The sequence below is a fragment of the Petaurus breviceps genome, unplaced genomic scaffold, assembly GCF_028583685.1.
Source record: "Petaurus breviceps papuanus isolate PSGF00001 unplaced genomic scaffold, PetGlider_PUasm1.0 90564, whole genome shotgun sequence".
Classification (NCBI taxonomy): Eukaryota; Metazoa; Chordata; class Mammalia; order Diprotodontia; family Petauridae; genus Petaurus; species Petaurus breviceps.
In genome coordinates this window covers 3,665,878-3,689,998 of record NW_027187275.1, presented here as the reverse complement: position 1 = coordinate 3,689,998, position 24,121 = coordinate 3,665,878, and the positions used below count along the sequence as shown (strand labels likewise).

Below are 24,121 nucleotides of genomic sequence, written 5' to 3'. Positions count from 1 at the left end.
AGTAGAGAAAATAATAGTACCTGCCTCACAAGGTTACATGACGATCAAATGAGATAATACATCGAAAACTGTTTGCAAATAGTAAAGCACCACGTAAATGATACTTTTGTTGTTATCATGTATTGTTAATATGGTCTAGTAGATGAAGAGTAGGTCTGAGGTCCAAAATGATCTGAATCCATATCTTTCCTCTGCCATACACAGGCTTTGAGACACGGAACAAGCCACCTCAAGCCTCAGCAGTGTAGGCAACTTAAAAGATTTTAATTTCCAGAGAAGGTGGTGAGCTGCATTAGTGAAACAACTTCCCTTATTCTGGAATACTTCCCAATCTTGATATCACAGGTTCAGTTCTTATCTGTCCTCATTTTGACTGTCTGGTCCTTAAGGTCAACTGTGTTACCGAATGCAATTTGTCTCCAGTATCAATGAGTTGAGAAAGCAAGCTTGCTCTCTACACTCATTATGTACTTAATGCATTTTAATTTTGAAAAATGATAAATATTGGCAAATAATTTTAAGGAATGATAACTACGGATGGTCACTTAATTGACTTTGGGGAGGTACTAATATAATCTGTGAGTTCCCCTCTACCCTTCCACACATATATACCTTTGGCATTTTCTCTTCTCTGGATTTTCTTGGAAAAAAATATCCTTCAACGAATATATAATACTTGAATTAATTAACAGGTATTTTGTTATTGACGAATCTGAATTTTTAAAGGTGAAGAAATTTAGTTTTGTTGAAGGAAAGGGTATGAACAAAGATATTGAGGTGGAAACTAGTACCTCATGAACCAGGAACAATAACCCTCTTTTCAGAGAATAAGTAATATCCTTGTACTATATTTGGCTTAATTTCACTTCCAGGCCCAGTAAATAGACAAAACTTTGTCTTGTAGCATCTTTCCTGAACCTTCATCTGTGCATATGTTTCAGATCATTTTGCCAAATCAGAGAGTTGCAAGGGACATCCAAGTTTCTCTAGTCTAACCCATATTTCACCAGTGGTCTCTGCAAGTGGTCACTCAGACTCCCTTTCAAGATCACCAGTTATGGGAAACTATTACTGCCACTGGCAGCCCATCACAGTCTTGGACAGCTCTAATTGTTAGCAAGTGTTTTCTTATATCAAGATAAAATCTTCCTCTCTGGAACTTCTATCCATTATTCTTATTTCTGTTCTCTAGGGCCAAGTGGGACAAGCCTAATCTCTCTTCTTCATGGCAGTCTTTCAATACATTAAGACAGCTATTTGTATTTTATTAACTTGAGACTTTCCCTAAGTACATATTAAAAACTACAAGATTATGAATTATGGCTCAAATAGTTATTTTATTGATGATTTCATTAATTGCCACCACAGTCTTCTTTGTCTTATGACATGAAGCATATTTCCCTTACTTCATTTTTTGTCACTATATTTCACTAGAATGCATGTCTTTCTTGCTAGAAGTAGCTGAGCTCTGTAACTGAGTTCAAAAGTGTCAGTAGAATATATACACAGATATATATGTATGCATATACAATATATCACATGTCTATACATGTAAGCAGTAAAACCATATATTACTTGAACACTTTTAAAACATTTTCATTAGCAAGGATTCCTGCAAAAATTTTAGTGTAATTTCTGTAGATGTCATACTGAGAAATAATATGGCACTTTAAAATTCCATCTGTAATCATGTTCACCCAAAGCTTTTAACCATAATATCCCTCCTCTGAATAGTTTCAAACTCATCAATGTCCTTCCTAAACCGGGATACCCATATTGTATAAATACTCTGAAGGTTATTGATAAATGATCTCCCTCTTTATATCTGTCATAGCTTTATTTGATTTTAACTTGATTTTATCAAGTCAGGAGATACCTAACTTGAAGCAAGCCTTTGAGGCTGCCTTCTTTTTCTGGGTCAAATGTACTGATCAATCAACAGTGCCTACTTACTGAAGCCCAGTGTTCTAATGAGAAGAGCACCTAAGAGGCTGCATTGTGACATGAAGCTGCCCAGGGGGTAACATGGTGGCCTAAATCTGGACAACAGAAAGCTAACCTATAAGAACCCAGAATTGCAATTAAATGAGTGGGGAGAAATTAGACGAGTAGAATAATAGTATCATTAGAGCTGCCCAGGAAGTGGTGCAGTGTTCTAATTCTGGGCATGAGAAGGAGAAAGCTCACCTGTCAGAGCCCACAGTTTCCAGAGATGGACAGGAGGAGAAGTAGGAGGAGATTAGGGAATAAACAGTTTAGAGCTGACTGAAAAGAATCATGGAGGCCAAGTTCTGAGCAACACAAGACAAAAGCTTATTTTCTGGAATAAACAATGTTACACCTCCCCCCTTCTCTTTCACAGTTCTTCTGAAAACCACATTTTTTTTATCCTTCCAAGATCATGGAGCTTCATGATTCATAGCAATATAACATTTGTCAAGAATGACCTAGATTTTAAAATATCAGTTGTTGTTTTGGATCACTGAAAACACACTGCAGTTTCCAAAAATGTCTTTCAGCATCATCTCTTCTCTTCAGACTTGGTCCCAGTTTATCGTTGATCTACAGAATCAGTGTTTAGGATATGTATTTTTTATTAAGTTGACACTCTGCCCATTCAGCCTCATGTATGATATAAGTTACATACTTTTTTTCATCTACTTCATCTTCAGGGTATTATTGGATAGACCAGGTTGTGTTGGGTTTTTTTTGGGGGGGGTATGTTTGTTTCCTCATACTAAGGATTTGGCTGGGGAGATTTTGTAGGTTTCTCAAGGATCAGAGTAATTAGCACAGTCATCTGAAAATAGGAGCATTTGCTGGACCTCACGATCAAGAGGCAGTCCCTCCTTTTTCAAACTCTGCCTAAGATGTCTTCCTTGACAGGGACAAGCATCTTCGGGGAGCACACATCTCAAAAGGCACACATGCTTGTTTCTTATCGCTATAAAATCTTAATGGTCTGTTCATTTTGGGGGGTAACCTCAATGAAAACATGAGAAAGAAACAGGCAGAGATTAACTTCCATTTTATACCAAGTTATTTTTCTCTATTCAAATAAGTGACTGATGTAAAGATCCCATGATATCAATTATTTTTAAATTAATACATCGAACTCAGTAAAACAAAATGCAGTATTGAAGACTTTCCTCAAACTAAGTGTCCCTCTAGATGTCAAATTTAATATCTCTGATTTGGGAGGCAACAACATGTTGGTCAACCTGCCTGGAACATTTCCAGTAACAGAGAAATCACAAATTTTCTTTCTATCCCTTTTTACTGTTATAAGCTTTAATTGTTAGGAAAGTCCTTATACTGAGATGAAAAAGTCCTTATACTGAGATGAAATCTGTATCCATGTTACTTCTGCTGAATTCAACCAGGCCAGCTTTATTCCCTTTCCTATATGAATTTGTCAATATGAGTTCTCTTCCCCTTTTGTTCTTTCATTTTCTTTGTTTATCCATTGATATCTTTATTTGTATATGTTATGATACATTGATAATATAGTTCATTCAGCTGGTCCCCAAATGTTCTGATAGTTGGTTTATTTGCTATTTTAACAACCTCATCTAAAACTAAGAGATGCCCTGATTTATGATAATCTGAGTTTAGCTCTAATTTAAGACATCGTTTCAGAATTGTGCATTTACTTATATACTAAAATTATTTAAATGAATTATTACTGTATGTTTTAAGTTTGAATTGAAGTGTCTACTGCCAATTCCGAGTAAAAAAAAGTCAGTAAGATGGATATCAAAAATAACATTAATGAGCTGCTAAAGCTAAAATTACAGGAACTTATGAAATTGGTTAAACATAAAAACCATTAAACTGTTTACTGAAGCTTCACAGATATACTGCAGCTAATGAGCATTTCTGCTATTTAAATAAGCCCAAATTGAACACACATTACATGGATACATAATTAGTCATGGCAGTCAAACACACATAGGCTCACTTTTAAAGCTTTATTTAGGGAATCTTTTCCATTTGATTTGTTTTGTTAATTAAAAATTTTTAGTCACTATTTTAATAATATTGTTGTTGTTTTTGCCCGTGATATAATTTAGTACTGGTTTTCCATTTGTTTTTATATGTGCTTTAAGTGTGGCAAATGGGAATTATATATTAAAGGGTTCTTGCTTATCTCCATTTTTGTAATTTTTAGTTCCCTTGGTTACAACATTGAGAATATTTCTTTTAATTCTTTTGTTTATTCATATGTATAAAATATTTTGGTAGCACTATATAGTTTAAATGTTTCTACCATCTCATGATAATTATTAAAAATGATTTATGAGAACCTAAATATGCTTATAAGTATAATAGTATTTCACAAATCACATTAAGAAATTATCCTTGCCCTCAAGGAGTTAACAATCGAAAGTGATGAAAGAAATTAAAGTAAAATATTTGAAACATATATGGGCAACATGGTATGTTAGTAGAATATCTCAATTCTCTATACTTGCTGATAAATCTTCCATATAATTGACAAAATGTTTTTTCCCCCAAAATGTAGTTCTGACAATGTTAGTAACCCACTAAATAAAATTCATTGGATCCTTTTTACCTCTAGGATCTATATGTGGGATGGTTGATGTCACTATGGAAAGCCAAAAAATCCTGGTCTTAGTGTTTCTGGCATCTAAGTTACATTTTGGAACAATGGAAGAGATTCATAGTCTAATGGGAAAGACAAAAAGTCTAAGATTCGCCTTAATTCTGCCCACAGAGGTTTAGTTATAAAGCACATATGAATAGCTTATTATTAAGCTTCTAATTAGAGTGGGTAGTGGAGAAGGAGAGGGAGAGAAGGAAAGAGAGAGAAAAGGAGGGAGAAAGAGAGAGACTGACAGAGAGAGACAGAGAGACAGAAAGGGCGAAAGACAGAGGCAGAACCAGAGAAAACCAAAGAAATAGAAAGACAGGGGAAGAGATACAGAGGCAGAGACAAAGAGACAGAAAGAGAGAGGAAGAAAGAAGTTTATGATAAAAAATATCTGAAAAATGGTTTGCAAAATTTAATTGCATTATATAATATGTAAATGCCTGGTATTATTATTGTTGTTGTATAGATATAATAACTAGACTGATAAAACACAGTTTATAACAGAAAAAAAAATATACCAGTCACACCCAGACAAATTTATGATTCACCACCAGTCTCAGTAATCAATACCTCTTGTCCATTCTCCCTCCTTTTGACTTTTTTCCCCTTGTGGTCTATGGATGGGAAAAATGAAAACAACAAAAACTTGCATCTTTGCCTGTGGTTTGTACTACTATGCCAGCTCCAGCTGGCCACCACACCAGCTCCAGCTCTCTGCCTGTCTGTTAGCCTTTAACACTTCATCCTGGGCCATAGGAGGAAGGGTAGTACCCTCTCTCTTCCTTTTCTTTTATCTTTTTGGGTCACACTCCCATCCCAACACCCTGAGACATAACTTTTACAGAAGTCTCATAAGAATCCAAGCCATCTTGTACCAGCTCCTGTCACTGTGGCTTTATGTTATACATCTCCATGCCTGGAATGCCCTACATCCTCAGTTCTACCTCTTAGAATCTGTTTCCTTCACATATCAACTCTACTGTCACTTCTATTTCAAACTTTCCCTGATCTTCAAGTTTCTGGTGCCTTCTTCTTGTCTCAAATTATCTTTGATTTATTTTTAATATATATCATGTACACTTTTACATGTACATTTTTAACCATTTTCCACTATATTTATATTTACTTTGTTAAACATTCCCCAATTACACTTTAAACACTTGGTAATTTTGCAAGCCATGAGTTTGATACTTGTAGTGTAGAGTAGTGCCCATATAGAAACTCTCTCCACAGATACAAATTGACAGTTCAACCCATCTGGGAATTATGGACTCACAGTGTTGCCTGGGTCACTGAGAGGTTGACTATCTTGTCGATGGTCTCAAGGCCCTAGTAGCAAGCAAGTTCTTAGTAGTCATGGGCTGTTAAAAATTTGTTTTTGTATCCCCAGCACTTAGCACAGTGTCTAGCACAAGTTCTTAATAAATGTTTTATAATTACTAATCAATGCAAAGACTGTCTCTAAGAACCTAAGATGTGTAAGGCAAATTATTAATTGATTTCGGAGGAGTTAATAACCAAGTGAGAAAGAAAAGATGAAAAAATAAAATTAACCAAATAATTTGCTGTATCATATATAAGTACTGAGATTGTGAAACCAGAGGAGGAAAAGATGGACTGATAGTGTGGTTAGGGAAAGTTTTATTGAGGAGGTAGGTTTGAAAGAGGAGGCTTCATCAGCCAAGTGAAAGAAATGTAGCATTGTGTGGCAACCTCAGTGTTCAGAAAGCTTGAGTCCAAAACCTGCCTGTGATGCATACTAGTTGAGTGACCCTGACCTCTTAGTGGCTCAGAAAACTCTGCAAGTCACTTGTAAAGATGGGCCCAAACTTGTTCTAGTCATAGAGAAGGGTTCTCATGTTGACTGCTCTATAATTTGGAAATATGGTGTGACATATTGGAAAGAGGATAGAGTTGTAAAGGGATCCTTACCATTCTCGTAGGTTTCTGTTGTTGTTACTGGTGTTTTTTATTCTTCTTCTCCTCCTTGGTCTGCCTTTTCCAGAATATCAATTTTACTCTCCACTTTGTTTTGCCTCCATACTTGGAGATGGGGTAAAAGAGTATTGGATAGCTTTTTTAAAAAATGCTGAAATCTATTCATCAATGGGAAAAGCTAATGTGTGGTTCTCAGCATTTTAAAAAAATTATAACTTCTATTTTCAAGTTGTATACGATGTTGAATCCTATAGCTTATTAATCATCCAAAAAGGACAGTGATAATGTCTCTTTGTTATGATTACCAATGGGTTGTTTTTGGAGAATCATTCTATACTCATATACTAAAAATACAACAAATTTGACATTCATTTATAAATACTGAGAAATATACTTGTCATATGCTAGCAGATTTCTCTTTTACATATATGACAGCAGGGCTACATCAGTTTAATTGACCTTGGCAATCTGCATCTGCTAGTGATGTGTCCCTGAGGGACAGTTTCTGCAATTTTAAGCTACAGCTTTTATTGAAGAACTTAGGTGTCACAATACAATTAGGCCTTGGAAAGAAAGAAAAAATAGTTCATGCATTACATTAGGACTGAATAAAAGGTCCTATTCTTAAAAATTACATCATTATTATTGTAAAGCCACCTTACTATGTCTTCATTTTTAAAATAACTAGTTCGAAAACAATGGTAATTAAAATCAGCAAAAGGGAGAAAACTTGAATCTTAGCCCTCCAGTGCACATTAAGAAAGACAGAGATCTTTTAAAGACTGCCTAAAACCTCCAGTGAATATGTGGGATGGAGCTATATTATTACATTTGGGGAGACTATGCTGTTGGCTTTCTTTCTACTTTCATTTCTGTCCAACTCTTAGGCCCTCGAGTTTTATGCAGTCACCTCAAATGCAATAAACTTTCTGTGGGAAGATACATCTTTCTGATGATTGCCAAGTAGTTATTTTGTATATACTTTTTAGATAAGTGGATAAACTATATATGACTCTTAATAATACTTCACTTAATACTTTATAAGAAATAGCAGTTGGGGCTGCTAGGTGGTGCAGCAAATAGAGCACTGGCCCTGGAGTCAGAAGCACCCGAGTTCAAATCTGGCCTCAGACACTTACCACTTACTACCCATGTGACATTGGGCAAGTCACTTAACCCCAATTGCCCCTCCAAAAAAAAGGAGAAATAGCAATTAATTATTTGATTTATAAATGTAAATATAATGTTTTTACTCCATTTCTGTTTTCATTCCTTCTAAGTTGGTTAATAGTGGGAGAGAAGATATGCCATTGAGTTTCATTTGCATATATGCCTAGGTGAGTACATGAAAAGAACCATGGCAGAGATGCAGAAGGTGCCAACAATGACAGTCAAAGTGATTAAATAATCAAGGGATTATTAAAGGTCATTCTCAGGAGAACAGACTTACAAAGAAAAAAGTACAGAAAGATAAAGGCTACAAAAAGAAATTAATTGAATAGGTTCAGAAAAGGTTTAGAGAAATTAATAAATTATAGATCCATGATGTATTACAAAGGGAAATTAAGAATATTGGAAGCAATAGCCCTCGCCTTTGCATGTTGCTATCATAGAAGATACCTTGCTTCACCATTGGTGCCTGTGTATCAGTTTTGAATACCAAGTATATATTAATCTGTCATTTCTTATACTCATATTAACAACTCATACTTACATTTACATTATGCTTTACTGTTTACAAAGCACTTTCATAATCCAAAGTCAATAACTACTTTATTATCATTTTTATCTTATAGATGAGGACAACTGAGTCTCAGAAAAAGTCAAGTTACATGACTAGTAATTGACAGTAAGAACTTGAACACAGGTCTTCTGACTCCCAGTCTAGTGATTAGTATGCCGCACCAGATTGTCTCCTTGGTTTTATAAGCAGCAGTTGTGCCTACTCTTTTCAAATATTTCCTTCAGGGAAATGCTTTGAAGATAAAATACCAGATCCTGTTATTGGTATAAAATGTTCTGTGTTATTATTGGCATAAGGCATTATGTGTCATTATGAAAGGGAATTGAAATGTGAACATTGAAATAGACTGCTTTGCTTTTGATTCTTTTTTGTTCCCCATGAGATGAAACAATAAATGTATGAGAGACTTGAATCCCTGAAAACAGACCTGCCTGACAAATGAAAAGATCATTTTCAGGAGATGACAGGGCTCTCATTTCCTCTACCCACTCTCTCCTCCACCCTTGGCCTTGCTATCTGACTTCTGCCCTGACCAATCTACTGAAAATCATCTCAGATGGCAGGGATGGCCATCACATCCAGGGGCTGTTTGTAAGTCTTCATCCTCCTTGACCTCTCTACAGGACTTGACCCTATTGACTAAAACTTCCTACTGAATATCCTCTCCTCCCTTGACTTCAGAAATGGTACACTTTCCTGGTTCATATGCTGTTTCTTTAATAGTTCCTTGTTTGTTCTCCTTATGTTTCTTTGCCCTCCTCCCAATCTCTCCACATCAGTGCTGCCCAAGATTTTCCCCATGACCCTCTTCTTTTGTCTCTAGACTCTCTTAACATTTTCACTCCCTCCCGTAGCTTCAACTTGGGTCCTTAATCTGTAGCCTGGCCTTGACCTCTCTATTCCGAGCCTGTGACTCACATTTCTCGCTGTCTTCTGGACATCTCCACCTCAAGGTTCCACTGCCATTTCAAAATCATCATGTCTAAAACTAAACTTATTATCTTTCCCTTTAACCTGTCTATTCCTCCAGATTCCATTATTTCTATTAGTTGTGCCACCTTTTCACCTAGTGTCTCCTTTGAGATCTTTTGATTATTGTTTGTTCTTCATTATCTCTTATATCCAATCACTTGTAAAGTCCTAAAGATGCCACATCTGCAAGGCCTCACATACATCTCCTTTAATCTAGTCCCACCACCAATATCCTAGTAGTAGCTTCATTTCAGCCACCTGGAATATTATATTGCCCTCATAGATCTTTAAAGCCCCACTACTGCCCCCTTTCTGCCACCCATATTTATGCATAAATTTGGTCATGACTCCCCTCTGCTCAAAAACCTGTTCTTGTTATTCAGTCATTTCAGACTCTTCATGACTCCCTTTTGGGGTTTTCTTGGCAAAGATACTGCAGTGTTTGTCCTTTCCTTCTCCGGTGGATTAAGGCAAACAGAGAGTAAGTGACTTGTCCAGGGTCACACAGCTAATAAGCATCTTAAGTCAGATTTGAACCCAGGAAGACAAGACTGCTTGATTCCAAGCTCAGTACTCTGTCCATTGTGCCATGTACCTGCCCCTGCTCTAACATAGTGACTCACTATAGCGTATTGAGTACTTACCTTTGCCTGGTATTCAAGAATCTCCAATTCAATTAAATTCATCAAATATTTCTTAAGCACTTAATTCCAATCACTCTACTACATGATACCACCCTATTTTTTCTGGCCTCTTCTTTAGTTACTCCCCCACTTACATTCTACACTCAGGTGCAAAGCAAATTAATCTCTGCCAACAATGTCCTATGATTCGTTGCCTTTGCTCCTTTCCTCATGTTCCTTATTCTTGGAATGCTCTGCCTTTATCTGTTGAATCCTTGCTCATCTTCTAAAGCCAAATTTCCAAAGCTGTTCTCCCACTATGCATTCTCTGATCCCTCCCTATTGGAGAAGGCTTCTCTCATGGACCATAAACAGCCCTTTTGTTTTATACTTCTCTCTTGACTTTTTTTTTATAATGAAGTGTATTATAGATAACTGTGTTTGTGTCTTACATTCTTACAAGGTTTTAATCTTTGTGAGAACTGGAAGAGTATCATAATTCTTTGTATCTAGCATTAAACACAATGCTCTACAAATAACTGCTTAATTAAAATGATAACAACTTTTCCACCCATAAATGTAAATTATATTTTTGATGCTAGATTTTATGTTTATATTGTATACATGTGGCAATTTAATTTCTTCATATATTAAAGTTTTTTGCTTTTATGAAAATCAGTGTTTTAAATTTAATCCTTAATTATGAATTTAATTATTGAAATTGTTCACTAATAGTATGAGACAACTGTGATTATTAAGAGTAGATTGAATTGAATAACCATGGATCTCTTGAGACTGGTTGGATGTTTTTGAGGTTATTGCCTATAATAAAACTCACTCACAGTTGGCAAATTGTGCAAATGGTCTGTTAAGGACCACAGATCAAGTAATTAATATCTTTTAAGATGTGATCAGATGAGTCTTAAAGATAAATTAAAATCTATTCAATTGTTGCATAGAAACATAACTTTTTAAAAATATGGTTTCAGGACATATGATAAAGTTGGAGTCTAAGGGCTAAAAATGTTTAGATCATACTAATTCCATGTGACCTTGGGCAATATTGATAACTTCTCTTGACTACAGATTCTTTCTTTGAGGAATTTATAAAATTGGGGGGAGGGGTTTGAATAAATGACCTCTGCCAACCCTTTCAACTTTAGAGCTATAATCCTATAATTGTTACTTCTATAGCTAAATAAGACTTTTCTAATGCTAGCTAAGATTATTCTAAGTTTTTGCCATCACAGGACATACAATTTATTTACTTTTATTAAATGATTTGGGAAGTTAGATGACACAATGGATAGAGTACCAGCCATGGATTCTGAAGGACCTGAATTCAAATTTGGCCTCAGAAACTTACTTGAATGAGTCACTTAACCCCATTTGCCTTAGTTCCTCATCTGTAAAATGAACTGGAAAAGGAAATAGCAACACACTCCAGTATCTTTGCCAAGAAAACCGAGAATGGGTTAAATATTAAATGACTTAAGAAATACACTTGAAGGGGCAGCTAGGTAGCATAGTAAATAGAGCACTGGACCTGGAGTCAGGAGGACCTGAGTTCAAATCTGGCCTCAGACACTTAAAACAAAAAACCTAGCTATGTGACCTTGGGCAAGTCACTTAACCCCAATTGCCCTCCAAAAAGCAAAAGGAAGGAAGGAAGGAAGGAAGGAAGGAAGGAAGGAAGGAAGGAAGGAAGGAAGGAAGGAAGGAAGGAAGGAAGGAAGAAATACACTTGAAAGAATGCAAATCCAATTTCTTAAATTTAATGCTATGAGTTTATTTACTAGGTAAATCAAACCCCTTCAATTTAATTCAATCCAACATGTCTGAATATTAATCTTCTACATCACTTTTCCCAAATAAGCTGCCGTTAACTCAAATCAACCCTTTCCTACATGTGTACAATTAAAATTTTGAACTGGAATAAGTAAATATCATAATTAAGCCCTCTATAAGAGATGAATAGATAAAAAGATATATCTAGGACCAATGATGAAAATAAAATGGTGCTAAGCATCACAATTTTTTTGATACTTAGTTTTCTTTATATCTCAGATCAAAGATAACCCCTTTCTCTCTTATCTCACTGACCCTCTTCCTCTGTGAAATGGAGAAAATAATGACTCTAAGTACCAAATTCAAAAAGTTCTCATATAACTGAAATGAGAAAATGTATGCACAATGACTTGCACAGTCTAAAGTGTCTTGGACTTAAAACTTGAAGGGACTTGGAGGTCCTCTGGTCTGACTTCCCTTATCTTCAACATGGGGAAACTGAGGCCTAGGAACATTTGAATTCTCCTAGTGCACACGGGTAGTAAATGGCTAAGACATGATTTGAATATAGGTTCTTGTAATGGGAATGCAGATTTGGAAGATCTTCCCTGCCCCTAGGCTAAAGTGCACCTGAAGCCTGGGGTGGGAGGCTTGTTTTTCAGTAGATACTTTTTGATTGGCCAGTGGGTCCAAAAGGTTGTTACATTCTCTGAGCCAGGAGAAGGCTATATAAGCCCTGATGTGTAGTTTTGTTTTGGGACTCACTTTGAGAAGTGTTCTGTGATTTGATCTGAATTCTGGGAAGCTGTTGTTGAGAGTCCCCCGGCTTTGAAAAATCCAGATGTGGAAACCCAGATGTTGACTGGGTATGGATGTAATGGTTGGACAGTTTGGAAATCTGTCTACTTGATCTGTTTCTGTCTTGATAATTCTTCCTGTATACTTTGAAGTTCGGGGTGCTGACCTTTTTCCCCTGAACAAGGTAAATGATATATGTCTGACTGATTAAAGTAAGCTTGTTAACCCATTTTGAGTTGCTTTCCTTTAACAAAGCAGATCCAAGAACCTGTATGGGCAGCAAACCCTGAGGACGTGCTTGGGGTACTTGCTGCTACAGTCCTCAAACTGGAAAGACAGATTTTTTTTCAAATAACCACACAACTTCCTGGGTCTGAAAACTGGGACTATATTTCTTACCACTTATATTTGAATTCATGGTGCTTAGCATAGGAATGGACACATAGTAAGTGCTAACTAAATACCTGTGGATTGATTGAAATGAGATAGTACCTGTGAAGTGCTTTGAAAACCACAAAACACTATATATATATATATATATATATATATATTTATAAACTTATTTTTCAGTATTATCATCATTATGAGAATCATTATCATTATTATTTAGCAGACATATTTAGAAATACCTTCAGAACTGATTCTTTTCCTTGCATAAGGAAAAAATCGGGGATGTCCAAGCAGAAAGTTGTGGAAATCTACCATTTCCCATGTTAAACTACATACCTTTAATCTATCCACATGCTGTAATTCAAGGTTATCTCTCCTATGGTCTTCCAAATGAAAATAGTTGGAGGGTGCTGCAAGCTTCTTTATTGTGTTGTTCAATGGAGAATAGTTGCCTACATTGTTGTGACTGATCTGAAAAATTGACAAATTTAACAAGACAGTGTAGTGCTTTGTACCTCTACCCTTGCTACTGTGACCCTTTGTCCTATCTATGTGTATTTATCACTTGTTAACTCTTTGTCAGAAGCATATTTTCTCCTTTCCTCATTATTCACTTGTCTCCTGTGATATTAGTAGAAGTTTCCCCTCTGAGTTCGTCTATATTATTTAATTGATATTTTTAAATTACTCTCTTACTTCAGACTCCCATTTCCAATGTGAGCTCTCTCTAGAATTTTTTTTTTCACTAAGGAGTCAAGCCTTATTTTTCCCCTCAATTTATGAAAAATTGAAACATGTTGGAACCCAATAAAATAGCAAATATCCAGTTACACAGTAGTTTCCCCACATTGTAGTCATAATATCAATTTAAGTTTAATTTTTTCTTCTTTTTTTTTTTGGAGGGAAGTTGGGATAAAGTAACTTGCCCAAGTTCACATGGCTAGTTTTTGTGCTAAGTGTCTGAGGTCAAATTTGAACTCAGGTCCTCCTGACTTTGGGGCTGGTGCTCTATTCACTGTGCCACCTAGCCACCCCTTTTCTTCTTTTTTTGAGAGGTGGATACAAACTAAACACAGTCACAGAGTTGTTTTAAAAATAATACTTCAAGGGACTCCTAATTCTTTTGAAAGGTTGAGGAAGTACAAAATTGTTTCATAATATTTAAGAATTGCTTGAAACATATGCAACTTATTATTTAAGATGTATTTCTCGGTGAGCTTTCCTCATCAGACTCAAATAACAAAGGAATCATCAGATCTTATATGATGGAAAAATCTGCCTAAATTAAATTCAGAGTTTTAAATGACAAGTCATAGTTTCTTTTAGCACAAAGCTGTTTTAATCACTTTTTAAAAAATTAAATATTTTATTATAAGTTTCATGTTGCATATGAATACAACAAACTAATCTTGCTTAGTAAATATTCACATTGAAATTTCCTTATCTGGAAAGCAAAATCAGTATGACAGGGTAGAGAGAGAGTTGGTCAGGAAGATGTGGTTTCAAGTCTCAGTTCTGACATGTAGTGGCTGGGCAATTTGCTTCACCTCTAAGTGGTCTAGGCAACTTTCTGATATTATAAATGACAGAGAATCCCTAACTACATTAGTGGAATGTGTTTTCTCATCCAGGCATTCCCTATACCAGTGAAATCATATGTGCAGTCCCTATCCCAAATGTAACATGAAAAAACCCCTTCAGCTACTCCCTCAGGATTCTTCATTAATTCATTCATTTACATTCAATTTTCCTAGTATGCCATCAAAATGGATACTGCATTCTTCTGGTTTTTCTCTTTTTTTTTTCACTTTGAATGGATCCAGAAAGATAAGATTCTTTGTACTCCTCAAATTTGTAGATTCTTCCTAGAATTATATGAATCCCATTTCATTAACATATCAATCATCAAATACCTACTATGTGTCAGCTGCAGTGCTAATAACTACTATGGCTACAAATAAAAATAATGGAAGAGTAGTTACTGTACTCTCAAGAAGCTGACCTTCTTTTGCACTGAATTTGGCTAGCGATTTGTTAATGTCTTCCATGGTTTGGCAATTACTAATTGTTCTACTATGAAAATCTTAGAAAAAAAGTAACTATTCTGTTTATTTTTGATAAGGCTTTCAAGTTTTATTTCCAAAAGCAGAGGTATGAGGTGACAAAAACAATAATACCTAACATTTACAGAGCGCCTCCTATCTACCAGCCACTTTGCAGATTTTATTTCATTTTATCCTCACAAACTCTCTGGGAGGTTGGTAGTATTAGTATCCCCATTTTATAGTTGAGGAAACAAAAGCAAACAGAGGTAAAGTATTGTATCCAAGGTGGCTCAGTTATGAAGTGTCTGAAGCTGGATTGGAAGTCAAATCTTCCCGACTACAGGCCCAGGGCTCTATGTACTACACCACTTAGCTTTCCCTTAAGAATTAAAAAAAAACAACAACATTTGTTTATACTTTTAGGGACTGTTATGTGTAAAAACAGTTTTAACCCACTAGGTAAAGCCTTATATTGTTGTTAGTCAGATCTAAAGTCTAGTCATAGCTCAAATAGTCATTAACTATGTGATCTTGGGAAAACTGCTTACCCTATTTCTATCTTTCCTCATCTGGAAAATGAGACTAGATCATCTTTAAGAGCTATCCATACCTAATGTTATTTGATTCAAGATAAATGTAAAGTATGGTGACTCACTCAAAAAATTCATTTCTTTATAATTTTTTTGGTTTTTATCAAACCTAGTTATTTGAGCAACCAAATTCTAAGCTTTTTGATGGTAAAAATCACAAAGTAACTATACTGTAGCATTTAGGGTACTTCTATGCATGCTTAGAACACTCTGGGAATAGATAATGTCATTAAATATTTCAGAAATAAGAGACCACATAACCTCATGTGTCTTAGATATCTTCTCTACTATATCCCTGACAAGTAGTTGTCCAGACATTTCTTGAAAAACTCCAATGAATGGAGAATTGCTACCACCCAAGATAGCTACATCCACTTTTGGACAACTTAAATTAATAGCATTTTTTGTTACATCAAGACTAAAACTTCAGGGGTGGAGTCAAGATGGCAGAGTAGAAGCAGGTCCTCTGCGGCTACCAGCTTCCACCTTCCCGAATTCATGTAAAAGGGTATTCTAAACAAACTTTGGAGCTACACAACCCGCAAAATGACACAGATAAGTTAACCTCCCACTCAGGAGAGCCCGGCAGGCTGGAAGGAATTGGCAAGCACAGCCCTCTGGGAGCCCAGCCCAGCTCCACAAGGAGGTTTTAGCCCCAGGGTAGGCCTGACAAGATGCTGGCTGTGGTCATTTCCAGCAGCTGTGGCTGTTTCCAGATTTATCAAGACATACATGCTATGGACAAAGTGAGAGGTCAATGCACTATGGACTTTGGGACCCAGTAGTTGGGAGTGCCTCAGCTTTTGCCCCCAGGGCAAGAAGCTGCTGAGGGCTGTGGTGCAGCCTCTGCAACCGTGTAGCAGCTTCAGCTCCTGGCCTGCAGAGTGTAGGGGGACCAAGCGACCAGTCTGAGGGGTATTCACTCTTGCTTTAACCTGCTTGGATCTGGATTGTGGTCTAGGGTGGAGGTCCTGGGGTGTATGTCCAGCTTGCCAGAGCTTGTGAAGGCTTCAGCAAGGGCGCCCAACTAATACCTCCAGCAGCTAAGAAAACCCCAGCATTTGGGACAGAAGCTCCCCTGTCTGGTAGCAGAGTCCTACTGTGGCAAAAAGCCCAAAAGTCAAGTAATTGAGTGGCAGCATGACCAGGCAAAGGAAACAAAGCAAACAGAAGAACCCAACATTAGACTCCTATTTTGGGGACAAAAAGGATCAAAGCATGGAACAGGAGGAAGACAGTGCAGTCAGAACTCCTGCAACAAAAACATCATAGGAAAATACGAGCTGGTTACAGGCCATAGAGGAACTTAAGAAGCAAATAAGAGAAGTGGAGGAAAAATTGGGAAGAGAAATGAGAACAATGCAAGAAAATTACAAAATGAGAGTCAATAGCCTGACTGAGGAAAATAACACCTTAAAAAACAGACTGACTCAAATGTCAAAAGAGGCTCCAAAAGGCAGTGAGGAGAAGAATGCCTTAAAAAGCCGAATTTATCAGATGGAAAAAAAGACTCTCAAAAGCTCACTGAAGAGAATCATTCATTCAGAATTAGATTGGAGCAAATGGAAGCTAATGACTTTATGAGAAATCAAGATGCTATTAAACAGATCCAAACAAATGAAAGAATAGAAGGCAATGTGAAATATCTGATGGGAAAAACCACTGACCTGGAAAATAGATCCAGGAGAGATAATTTAAAAATTATTGGACTACCTGAAAGCCATGATCAAAGAAAGAACATAGAAATCATCCTCCAAGAAATTCTCAAAGAAAATTGCCCTGATGTTTTAGACCCAGAGGGCAAAATAGAGGTTGAAAGAATCCACTGATCACCTCCTGAAAAAGATCCCAAAAAGAAAACTCCTAGGAATATTACAGCCAGGTTCTGAAATTCCCAGATGAAGGAGAGAATATTACAAGCAGCCAAGAAGAAATAATTTGAATATTGTGGAAACACAATAAGGATAACCCAGGATCTGGCTGGCAGCTTCTACACTGAGGGATCGAAGGTCTTGGAATATGATATTCCAGAGGGCAGAGGAGCTGGGATTAAACCAAGAATCATCTACCCAGCAAAAGTGAGTATCATGTTTCAGGGGAAAATATGGTCATTCAGTTGAATAGAGGACTTTCAAGCATTCTTGATGAAAAAACCAGAGTTGAGTAGAAAATTTGACATTCTGATACAAGAAGCAAGAGAAGCATGAGAAGCTAAACAGGGGAAAGAAACCATAAGGAACTTATCAAAGTGGAACTATTAACATTCCTACGGGGGGAAACGATAATTGTAATTCATAAAACTTTTCTCAGTATGAAAATAGTTGAAGGGGATGTATATATATATATATATATATATATATATATACACATCGGAGGGTATATGGGTGTATGAATACATATGTGAATGTGTGTATATATGTTTACAGGTAGACATAGATAGAAAGCACAGGACCAATTTAATAGGAAGTGATGACACTTAAATGGTGAAATTAAGAGGTGAGAGAGGAATATAATGAGAGGAAATGGGGAGAGACAGAATGGGGTAAACTATCTCATATAGAAGAGGCAAGGGAAAATGGTTACAATGGAGTGGGAGAACAGGAAGGCACAAGGGAATGAGTCAATCTTATTCTCATTGAATTTGGCTCAGAGAGGGAATGACATACACACTAAATAGGGTATCTCACCCTACAGGAGAGTAGCGGGGAAGGAGAGAAGAGGGGGGATGACGGAATGGAGGGCAGGCTGGGGGGGGGAGGGAAGGTGGAAGCACCCACTTTTGAAAAGGGATGGGATCAAAGTAGATAATAGATTTAGTGGGAGGTGGGATAGGAGGGAGGGAAATATAGTCAGTCTTTTACAATATATCAACCATGTTAATGTTTTGCATAAGCTACACATGTATAACCTATACTGAACTACTTATCTTTCCAGTAAGGGCATGTGACAAGGGAGGAAGGGAATGAATCTGGAATTCAAAGTTTTAAAATCAAATGTTTAAATATATGTATATATATATATATATACACACACACACTATTATTAATTATATATTAATATATTATCATATATATATATATACTATATGTATACTATACATATACTATTAATAATACTATTTTACATGTAATTGGGAAATAAGATATACAGGCACTGGGGCATAGAGATCCACCATGCCCTACTGGAAAAGTCAAAGGGGGTATGAGAGAAGATATGGGAGAGAGCAGATAGGAGGAGGGAATATACTGTGGGACTGCTATGTTGGGGCAGTGGGTAGGGGAAAAAAGGGGAGAAAATGTGTAACTCAAAATCTGGCGGAAATGAATGATGTAAATCAGAAGTTAATAAAGCACTTGAAAAATGAAAAAAAAATACTAAAACTTCCTTTCTGCCACTTCTACCTACTAATTCTAGTTCTGTCTTCTGTGGCCACATAGAAAAATCTAATCTCGCCTTCAACATGAAAACCATTCAGAAAGTTGAAGATTAGTATAGTGTTCCCTCCTAACTTTTTTCTTCCTTAGGCTGAACATCCCTCATTCCTTAAGCAAACTTCATATGACAGTTACCTGGTCACCCTTCAGACATAGTATGATTTAATAAAAACTTTTTATTAATTGCTTACTTTGCAAAAACAACTGTACTAAGCTTGAGGTATTTTGTTTTTGTTGTTGTTGTTGTTGTTGCTGTTGTTTTCTTGGAGGGGGGAGGGCAGAGCAACTGGGGTTAAGTGACTTGCCCAAGATCGCACAGCTAGTAAGTGTTAAGTGTCTGAGGCCGGATTTCAGCTGAGGTCCCCCTGACTCCAGGGCTGGTGCTGTATTCGGTGTGCCACCTAGCCGCCCCCACATGAGATATTTTTAACATTTTTTTTCCTCCAAGGAATTTACATTGTATTGAAAAGATGGCATGTATATATATATATATGTACACACATATAGTGTGTATGCATGTTTGTATATGTGTATATATTTATTCATGATGTATATACACATAGAAATAATATGCATCTATACACATATAAGTGTGTGTATATATTTGTGTGTGCATATACACAAATGCACATCAATATAATGCAAGGGGGCGGCCAGGTGGCACAGCAAGTAAGAGCACCAGCTCCAGTGTCGGGATGACCTGGGTATCGAATCCTGGGTTCAGACACTTAGCACCCACCCAGAAACACCTGGCTGTGTAACCTTGAGCAAGTTACTTAACCCCGATTGCTTAAAACAAACAAACTATATGTATATGTATGTATATATATATATATATATATAATGCAAGGTAGGAAGTGAAAAAGTACTCCAGGAGAGTGTGAGAAGGAAGAGAATACAAACCACAGGCTATCAGAGTTGGAAGAAATCTCAGATGACCTTTGATTCAGCAAACTGTTAACAAATATGTTAAACTCCTGTTATGTGCCAGTAACTAGAGATATAAGGTGTGAGGGAAACATCCCTTGTTCTTGAGGATCTTGAATTCTCTTGGAATTCAGAGCATACCACATATACATGCATTAAACATACACATACACTGTACATACACATGCACATATATACACAGAGAGACATATATACATTAATGAATACATGAATGAATGAATAAAATATATAAATGAGTAGATAGATGATATGATGGATGGATACAAAGTGTGTGTGTGTGAGAGAGAGAGGGAGAGAGAGAGAGAGAGAGAGAGAGAGAGAGAGAGAGAAAGAGAAAGAGAGGGAGAGAGGGAGAGAGAGGGAGAAAGAATGTAATTTCAAGAGGAAGAGAGTTCAGGACATACCTCCTGTAGGAAGTGGCACCTGAATTGTACCCTGAAGGAAGTTTTGGATTCTATGACATGAAATTGGAGAGGGAGTGCATTCCAGACATTGAATTCCAGAATTCCAGTTCTGTAAATCCATGGAAGAGATGGGAAATGGAATATCTTTTATGGAGAGATGGCTGCTAGTTTACCATTAATGGAAAAATATGTGAAGAGGGAGTAATAGGAATAAAACTAGACAAGTAAATGGGAAGTAGAATGGGCTAGTCCTTAAATGCCCTCCTGTAATATTTTATTCTAGAGGCAGTAAGGGTCCAAGAAAAGATTTTTAAGTAGAAGATGATATAGTTAAGTTCCATGATTTGGGAATATAAATTTGGCAGCTGCAAGGAATGGATAGTAGATGGGAGAGTTCGGAAGCAGAGAGATTAATTATGAGGTAATTCCAATAGGACATGGAAAAGGTGATGAGGTTCTGAAACAGGATAGAAGTTGGGTAAGTGACAAGAAGGGTATGAGTATAAAGGTTGTTCTTTGAATAGCATCAATCGGATTCATCAAATCATTGCATAGGATGGGAGAGGGAAAGGCAGAGGAAAGCGTCAAAGATAACTCCACTGTTGTAAACTAGGTGACTGAAAGGATGGGGGTGCCTTCAATAGAAATAAGGATGTTTGGATGGATTTTGAGGGAAATGGAATGAGTTCCATTGCAGTAGGCTGTTTAGTCTAAACCAAATTGTGTAAGAATTATAATTATTTCACATTCAATAATAAAGAGTCATTCAGTTTTTCCTTGAAGTTCTCCAATAAGAAAGAACCCATTACCTTCTATTACTACTAATAGACAATACTCCAAATGCTTGAAAACAGATAACAATCCTAATTGTTTTTTCACATCATTAGTAAATCATGTTGACCATATGCTGTTGATTCTCTCTCTTGTTTACAGTAAAAGAAGCCATGAATCCTATCAAGTTTAATCGATGGGGTCTTCCAGAAATAGATCCAGAGACTATGCAAACCAGTGAACCTTGGGTGTTTGCAGGTGGTGACGTTGCTGGTTTGGCTAATACTACAGTGGAGTCAGTGAACGATGGGAAGCAGGCTTCTTGGTATATGCACAAATACATACAGGTATATCTCCCTTTTTAGTTTTAATTGATATTTGCTAACAGTTATTCATTTATTTTTGCTATTAAATATCAAAGAATTTCTGTGACACAAATTATATTTGGGGAAATGTTTGTTATGGAAGAGGTGGAGAAATGTGCCTGGGATAATAAAATATTTAAGTGTATTTGCTGATGTGGTATCCAGGAATTAATGGCCAATATAGAATTAGAGACCACAAGTCTCTTTCCTTGATCTTATCCAATTGAAACATCTATCTATGTATCAATCATCTATCTATATATTTATCTATCAATAAGTTAGATAAAGATGGGAAAGCTCTGTTAATAAAATATTCACAGAAACCAAAACTGGAAGTGTAATTTGATGAAACAATATTCAAAGTAATCTCAACAAAACCAATAGATAAAATTTAACTAGAATAAATGTAAAATTCTTCCTGTAGCTTTTAAAATCAGATGGACAAGTAATGAATAAGAAAGACTTAGTTTAACAGAAGTTTATTTGAAAAATCACAATATGTTTTAATTGAACAGAAACTTAATAAAACTCAGTACTAGCATATTATTATGTATCAAAGTTCTTACAAAATCTTATCAAGACAGTAGTACTACTCATAGAAGTAATGATTCTGATCTATTCTTTTTAAGTCAGCCTCACTTTTGACATTTGTTACCTATGTGCCATTGAGCAAGTCATATGAATATTGGTTCAAGGAATTGGGAAACCTTAACCTATGGAAGTGAAGACAAAGGGAAGAGAGTCATGCTCTTCAGTTATTTGGACTATTGTCACATATAAGAAGGAATAGCCTTCTTATGTTGCTTTGAATATCAGAGCTAAGACAAATTTCAGCGTAATTTTAAACTGACAGTGAAATGAGTTGATTTTGAGATAGTGACAGAATGGCCATCTAGTTGACCATACCTTAGGTATTATGAAGAGATTTAGTTACATTGAGTGGAAAATTAGGTCAGTTAATTAAACTTCTAAATGGAAAATGCTATATGTGGAGGAAATACATTCTTTTTTCATTGACTTGACTTTTTAAAAAGTTATTTAATACATCACAATGTCTTGGGGTGTTGATTCCCTCCATGGCTTCCACTCTTGAGCCCTCAGAGTTTCTCATACCTTTATTCCCCCCCAAAAAATCTTTTAGGATATGAGGGGATAGTTCATCACTCAAAGTTAAGCCCCACCATTTCTATCCTCAAGATAAATTCCACAGAATTTGGCAAAGGGGAATGCTTGAGGGATAGAGGCAAGCTTTCTACTGAGCTCATGAGCATTCATCTCCAGCATCCTGACATTTTGGCTACACCAAGAAAAAGTACTGCAAAAGAAAATATGGAATTACTGACTCGACTGAATCAAGTAGGTTGTATAAAGTATAATTCCCAATGTGGCACTTAAATCAATTTTAAATCAAACAAGTTACTTCTGCATTCCAGACAGTGTCATGTACAAAGCAGTAAACAGAATAAAAAGTATTCATGAGCAAAGACAGTGAAAGAAGCAACACATAAAAGGACAGAAAATTAAGTGCATTTATGCATGCTACTCTACCATATATAGCTTAGTACTCAGTCAACTGACTACAAAATAAAATAAAACATGTAAGTTTTGAAGATAAATCCCTTTTAAACTTTTTCTTCAGCAAAATACTTTTACAATTTATTTTCTTGTTCTTTACCATCTCATCAAAAGATTTTCTTTTTTTCTTTTTCATTCTTTAATAAATTATGTCTATAAACTCCAATTAACTGGAACGGAAATAATGAACTAGTGATATGGTTAATTCACTTGCAGTATAAATAAGGCTAGTTTGCCATCACCAAATAAAATTTTGTAGCATGTGCCTTATACTTATCAATGGTTTGCTGCATGGACTTGCAATTTATGTAAAATAATTTGCATTATATGCATTCACTAGAAGACCTTGGACAATGATGGAGATGTGGCACAGGAAGTTTATTATCATATAGAAAAGATAGTTTAATTATTTTGTGAACATTTAAAGTAGAGAAAACTTGTAAGAGAATCAACTTTGAAAATCAAGGGAAAATAAGTAGACAAAATATGGAAAAGATCTGCAGAGTATTTTGTTTGTTTTTGTTTTTTGTAGCAAACTCTTCACCATTAAGGATAGTGGAGACACTATTCTTGAATTCTAATGTCATTATCCTGAAATATTTTTAAGTGGATGTGATATTGAAGAAACCAAATATAGGAAAAGCAGCTAGGTTATACAAAATGTGCATAAAGGAGATTCTGTAGAAGACCAGTTTTCAGGCCTGATGATACTATTCCCAAAGTACCTGAGGGAAAAAATGCCAAAGATATGAGAAGAAATCTCATTATTAAGAAAAAGTCACCCAAAAAATCACCATCAATATCTGCCTATCCCCATTTCCAATATCCTTGCCTTTTCCCTCTCTGTATTTTCTCTATCCTGAGAATAATCTACATAGTAATTTAGAACATGATCTTGAAGATACAAGAAGGATGCCTGAAGGTCTTCATCAGCAATATCCCACAGTAAACCTTATCTTTTCCATCACACAAGGTATAGAAAATATATTGTCTCAGTGTGCTTATTGTTTAATTCTCCAGAGGTGGCCCACTCAAAATAATAGAAACTTTTCTTAACTTTTCTTCACGTCGTATAGAATTGATAGAACATAGACAAGAGTCATAAAAGATGGGTAGGCATG

General features: G+C 36.1%; 1 protein-coding gene across 1 annotated transcript in view; it reads left to right on the top strand.

Moving 5' to 3' along the window:
- The window catches only part of DPYD (dihydropyrimidine dehydrogenase), a 1,126,518-nt gene that overhangs the window by 566,292 nt on the left and 536,105 nt on the right, over nt 1–24,121 (top strand). Inside the window, exon 12 of the mRNA XM_069063397.1 lies at nt 21,223–21,407. Coding sequence (XP_068919498.1) covers nt 21,223–21,407 — 185 coding nt within the window. The remainder of the gene's footprint in view (nt 1–21,222; nt 21,408–24,121) is intronic.